The sequence below is a fragment of the Cyprinodon variegatus genome, unplaced genomic scaffold (genome assembly GCF_000732505.1).
Source record: "Cyprinodon variegatus isolate N-32 unplaced genomic scaffold, C_variegatus-1.0 Scaffold449, whole genome shotgun sequence".
Taxonomy (NCBI): domain Eukaryota; kingdom Metazoa; phylum Chordata; class Actinopteri; order Cyprinodontiformes; family Cyprinodontidae; genus Cyprinodon; species Cyprinodon variegatus.
In genome coordinates, this window is record NW_015150902.1 from 534,458 (window position 1) to 540,813 (window position 6,356).

The following is a 6,356-nucleotide window of genomic DNA, read 5'->3' on the forward strand; positions in this document are numbered from 1 at the left end:
GAAACGTCTTCAAATCTTGAAAACCAAGTCCAGTGGATATTTTTTGAATTTTTTTTTTATTTTTACGGATACTACGGATGTATTTCTGGTTGTTCATGCATTAATTAGCAGAGGGTACGGATCATGGTACTGGTACAGATTGGGTAGTGACGGCACTGCTTGCTAGCCAGTTGCTAGATTAGCCAATGCTAACGAACTGTAGCTGAGCATCATCAAGCATTTAACTCACCTGTCCATGAGAAAAGCATTAATCTCCACATAAGTTCTTAAGTTGGCACCAGTGTTAAAAAACTTCTCCAACATTCACCCTCGTTTTGCTGTTTTGGTTTGCTTGAATCTGAGTAATGTATTGCTGAGAGAAAACAGCTTTTTCTCATAGCTTTCATGGAGCTATTACAAACAGGCGATGCCTTAGCTCCATCACGAATGATTTCAACCCACTGTTACTTTGAAAGATCGGGGGTTCAAATCATGGACGAGCCCCCAATTTATTAGGCCTGGTTGAAGCCATAACAAATGAAGGGAAGCAATTCATGGAACAAATTCCTCAAAATGAGCACCTTGATGTATGTGCTTTAGAATGGCTTTTTAGACATTCACTGCTCTCATTAAGTCATAAAAAATAAAAGAAAATAACAGTCAGTTCAAGTGTTTTATAAAATATGTGAATCAGGAAATGATCTATATACCATACTGAATTATTGTTTTTCTCTACTCCAAAAAACACATAATGAAACCCCAGCTTGGATGGCATGCCCAAACAGAAATTAATAACACTGATAGAAGTAACAACATCTATAAGATGAGACAATTAGAGCATAAAACACCCTCAGAAAAAAAAGACAAACCTACAGCATGAAGAACCATTAGAAAGAAAAAAGAAAGGACATTTGCAGTTATTTATGTCTCCAGATGTTCAAGTGGTGAAAGTATCCAAAAAAAAACCTAGAGCCACAAGAAGGACTCAAAACAAATATACATGATACTATAAGGATTTTCTGGGTAAATGTACATGAAATGATTTGTATAATTATATATAAACTCTTAACAGAGAGGAAGCAAAAGATCATCGATTGCTATCAAACTATGGACACATTGGTATTTGGTAGTTTGTGGCATTTACACACTTTCTCTCACAGTGTTTAGGCGAAATCAGTGGCCCTGTCTCTCAAAACTCAGGAAGTGTTCAATGAAGGACACAGTGATGTCAGAGAGTGCAGCAGTTGCCAAGCAACACAGTGTATTTCGTCAGGGTAGCATAAGAGTTTTGGGGAAAGGGAAAAGACAGATGCATACATCTCCAGAGGCCTACTTGAGGATTTTCTGAAATGTTGGGTTTATTCATGAACTGTGAGCTACTCTCACACACATCTTCCTCACACAAACCCAAAGATGCGTCATCAGATGGATATGAGTCATCCCCTCCACAGAGGAGAACAGATGTATGATGGGACTTTTTTGGGTGTCAGGAAGTAGAGTGTACATCAGTGTTACCATTAAAAATGATTGATTTTCATAGAAAGAAATGACAGTTGTGGGCGTATCGGGGGGTGGTGAGCACTGCTGTCCAACAACAACAAGGTTCTGGGTCCAAATCCCAGAGATTTCTGGTGTATTTTGATATTCTCCTGCTGTCTGCATGGATTTTCACTCCCAATTGTATTCAACAAAACCGTGAAACTTTTGGTAAATGATTTTAGAAGACCGTTACCACCTTTTTTATGTTTTCCAAAGTCACCTATAGGCAAATATATAACAAAGATACATATTTAGATCTATCTGGGTATTTATTTTGTTATGAAATATAAAGTTGTTTTCTCTGAATTCTGAAAAAAAAAAAAAAATCTTTAAAGCTAAGCTGCCTCTCCCCATTTTGATGACGCCGCCACTCCTCAGGGCGGAACAAATTTCTTTGAAGCCCCAAAAAACCCCAACAAATTTTCTTGTTTTAGAATTTAGCTGAAAAAGAAACGTTGCTTTTCTATGCAAATTAGCTGCCTAAAAATTCACTTCATGTCGAGTTTAAATCTGGATCATAGCGTTAAAATGAGTGGAAAAAGTGGGTATTGGTTTACAGTGCAGGCGCAGCGCAGTTAAGGTGGCCGCTTCCTCTGTGTTTTATTTAAAACACACGCAAATAAAAATACTCTGGGGGAACATTTTGAACACTTTATGGTTCCAGATTCGGCACCATGAGGCCCCAATACGTCACACGCATGACTCCCTGCTCCTTTTCTGCGCTCATGGCTTCTTTTCTTATCGCCTGCAGTTTCTGTTTGCTTGGGTCAATGTTTTTTTGTCATTTTGAGGGAGAAAAAAAAAAACTTCTTATCTCTAACTATACACACACATACATACACATACATACACACGCACACACACACACACCCGTACACACACATACTCGTTCTGCCATCCTAATGAGGACCATGTGTTGACTCCCATTGATTTTCAGTCATTTTCAACCCTTTCTATGCCCTAACCCTAAAAATAACCCTACACCTAACCATTACCAATGCATACAGTACCTCCCCCTAACCCTAACCAATTGACACTCAGCCCTAAACCTAACCTTTAGCAAAATAGCATGTGAGGACCGGCAAAATGTCCTTACTTTGCAACAACTGGTCCTCAATTTGATGGTGAAATTGAAAAAAATTGTCCTCGCTCTGAGGGCTAGACAGGTACATCCACACACACACACACACACATACAGTACATATATATACATACATAGTACACACATACATACATACATATATACACTCATCTGCCACTTTATTAGGCACTGTACGTCAGTCACTTAAAGACTCAACAAAAAGCATATAAGTTTGTGTCTGTAGCATAAAAAAAATCCACAGGGTTTTAATACTTTTTATGGATCAGAATTAGTGAAGTCCTAAAGTTAAACCACATTAATGTGTAAAGCTTTGGTTTTACCTTGAGGCATACAGACGCTGTTCAGTGGGACTTGATAATTGGCTTCTGAACCCTTGGAACCGCATAAACCCTTTATGCTTTTCACTTTCATGTCCAAAGACCCCCCGCTCAGCCCCAACACTCCACATGAAACATGGCAAACTTGGAGCGGTTGGGGAAGTTTGGTCAAATTGAAAGTATATGTGCTGTGGATGGATCAGCTTTAAGCTGCTGTTGTTTGGTCTACTTCTCTCAGACTGTTTTTTTTAATGCAATACTTGCTATTAACATTTGTTAAAGTCTGTCTTGTTTTCTTTGTTTTCCTACAGGTCAGTCTGCCAAATGACTCCAGCTGTGTGGAAGAAATTTTGCGGGTATGTTCTCTAGACACACACCAATACACACACACACACAGGGTAATTGCACTGATTATCAGCTGTTTTGTGTTTGCTCTGAAAGACTTTGGTTCTTCTCCAGAGAATTTGATCGTAGGAAGAAATGACCGAATGTAGAGCGAGAGAATAGGAAACAGAAGGACTAGAATGCAGAGGAATGGAAAAGAAAGAGATAGTTTGGCTCTGGCCCATGATTAAGGATTGTTTTATTGGATGAGGTCATGCCGACATCACTGCAGTTTTTCCCTCTTTTTAGCCTCCATCCGTATGCTTAAAACAATCTCACTGAATAACATGCTTTTTCCACAGTTTCCCTTGTTCCTTGTCTCTGAATGATGTCAAAACAGATGTTTACTCTGTTAGTCCTCTGTCAGCAGTCCCACTGACAAAGCCCGGTTTGAATTGCTTAGTTAGCTCCTTCACCTTCGTCTCTGCTGTGGAACTGAATGCCCTCCTCTCTGCCGTCTCTTTCTCTTCCTGTCTGTCTTCCTCCGCTCCCTCTTCTCTGCCCTCTGTCATTCACCTCGCTCTCTTTTTCACAAATCAATACGCGGGTCAACAGGCTTTGTGACAGATTGTCTGCTGCGAGCTGCATGAAGAGCCTCTGTCAATAATATCGGCGCACCATTGAATTCAGTGTGTGACGGTTAGCTGTGTCAAGTACAAAGATCTGGGAGTTCAAAATGTGAGTTGGGGTGAATCGGACCGGAGGCTCGCGGCTCATTTCTTTCTTCTCTCTGCGATGGTCGTCAGGGAAACGTGGTTGTTCCAGATGAAGGGGAACATAGTCGAACGGTAAAAAGATGTAAAGCAAAACATGACACAGACAGGCTTTACTGACTGTCAGGACTGATGGCTTTGTCTGTCTGTTAAACTGACAGCGCGATGCTGCTCCAATAAAAGCCCAAGCTGTCGTTATGATTCACACTAGGCTGTGGTTGAACAACTTATGGCGACACTCTGCTTTTTACTCCTTTAAGAACATCAATCTTTTTGGTCTGTGGAACAAAACACAAAACTATTTAGTTTTAGGTTTTATTTATTTATTTTATAAATAAATAAATATTTTATATTATATATATATATATATATATATATATATATATATATATATATATATATATATATATTTAAAATGTGAAACAAAAGGAGTAAAAAACAAATAACCAGCGATCGAAGTCGCCTGTTTGGGACCAAACTGTTCATCTGTCCATCTGTCCATCTGTCCATCTGTCCGTCGCCTTCCCCACTTATGTGAGATCTGGTCGCGCGGTAACAGGTCCGGAATAGAAAGCCGTCTCCACTTCTTTATTGGGCTTTCCAGCTCTTTGCATAGATTAGAAACCAAATCCACCCCCTTCCACCTCCTTCTGGGGTGACATGATGCCTGGAAAAATGTCCAAACGGAGGCTTCCAGAAGGCCTCCTGATTGAATTTGTTAACTGTAGCTTTATTTTAACTTCATCAGGCTGACTCCAGTCACCATATGTAGGAATGGGATTTCAGCTGCTTGTATTCAAGATCATTTCTTTCATTTATGATATATTGATCACATGCAGGGTCTGAACGCAGACAAGTAGGTAAAAAAAGAACTTTATCCTTTAAATCTCTCCTCACCGATACAGATTACTGTAGCACCTCTTCATTGCAGGAGGATAACATAGTCTGTCTGTCTATCTCTCACTAATGCCTCATTTATCATTAATCCTGAACAAGTCAGTAATACATCTGGACTCCCTAACATTGAGGCAGAAACTGACCTCTGACTTGAGGACCTGACACATTCAGGCTACTCCACACTTAGCAACGAACCGCTAATCCAACCAATACTAAAGGTCATGGCCTTAAAATCCCAACAGATTAGAGCTGCACTATATATCAAAATACAATCAATATTACAAAATCAGTGTTTGAATGTCAGTATCAGGAAGGGCTGCTTGAATGCAACATTTGAAGAGCCACAAAATTTCTCGTTCCCTGCTCAGAATTCCTGTTGTTACCCATTTGCTGTGACTTTTCCTGACCTTTATACCCACACCTGAGAATAGTGTAGTGTCCAAGCTGCTAAAGCCCTTCAGGAGGGCTGGGTACATTTTGAAGAAGGAAAAGAAAGGAAAGAGTTATAATATAGGGATTACTTACAATTCATACAATTATTTTGAATCTGAATTTACTACAAGAGCATTTGCCTCTAGTATTATGCAGCCTTGCCTATGAACATCATCATCTGCAAAAAAACGCAACTGTGATGAAAGACAAATATTCAGCTCATATCGATGTATTTATTTAATGTCAAATCATAACACACCCGTCTAAAGTACTTTACTAAAAGAATTAAGCCAGTTCAGTCATGCAGACAGATTTCAAGTCGACATGTCAAATTTATCCTAGAGGTTGGATAATGCATTCAAGTTCATTTTGTTATTAAAAAAAAGAATTTCACCTAAGGAACCCAAAAAATATAGATACTTACCTTAAACTGCAAGTTGACTCCTCCTTGCAAGTAGATGGCACCCTCATGCTAGTTCCAAAAATCAGTTGTACTTGCCCATACCTAAACTGTACCATCAGCTAATTTTTACACATGCAACCATAAATTCATCCAGGTCGCCATACAGTAAATAATGTAATTGCTTTAAAAAATGTCCTTATTTCTATCCTTAAAGTATTAAGGCATGCTAAATTACATCATATAAAATAGCAAATTTACATCAACATTAGGCATCCCCTTAGAATTGATCTTGTGATAAAACATAATGTGATAAAATATGTTTTGATGGGAGTAGGGCAGAGGTCGCATTTCTGGAGCAGGTTAGTACAGACAAATATGACAAAAAGGATGAAAGCGCTTTTATTCTCTCAGCTTTATTTTGGTAATTTTTCATAAAAATGCAAATGATACTACGGATGCTGATGAAGGTTCTCAGTCATCCAGGTCATAGTCATTCCGTAAAAATAAAAAAAAATTCAAAAAATATCCACTGGACTTGGTTTTCAAGATTTGAAGACGTTTCGCCACCTCTCCAGGAAGCTTTCTCAATT

The 6,356-nt window shown here is 38.9% G+C and overlaps 1 protein-coding gene across 1 annotated transcript in view; it reads left to right on the forward strand.

Annotated features, from left to right (window-relative positions):
* The window catches only part of LOC107093840 (AF4/FMR2 family member 2-like), a 297,213-nt gene that overhangs the window by 187,323 nt on the left and 103,534 nt on the right, over positions 1–6,356 (forward strand). The window contains exon 5 of the mRNA XM_015389141.1: positions 3,249–3,293. Coding sequence (XP_015244627.1) covers positions 3,249–3,293 — 45 coding nt within the window. The remainder of the gene's footprint in view (positions 1–3,248; positions 3,294–6,356) is intronic.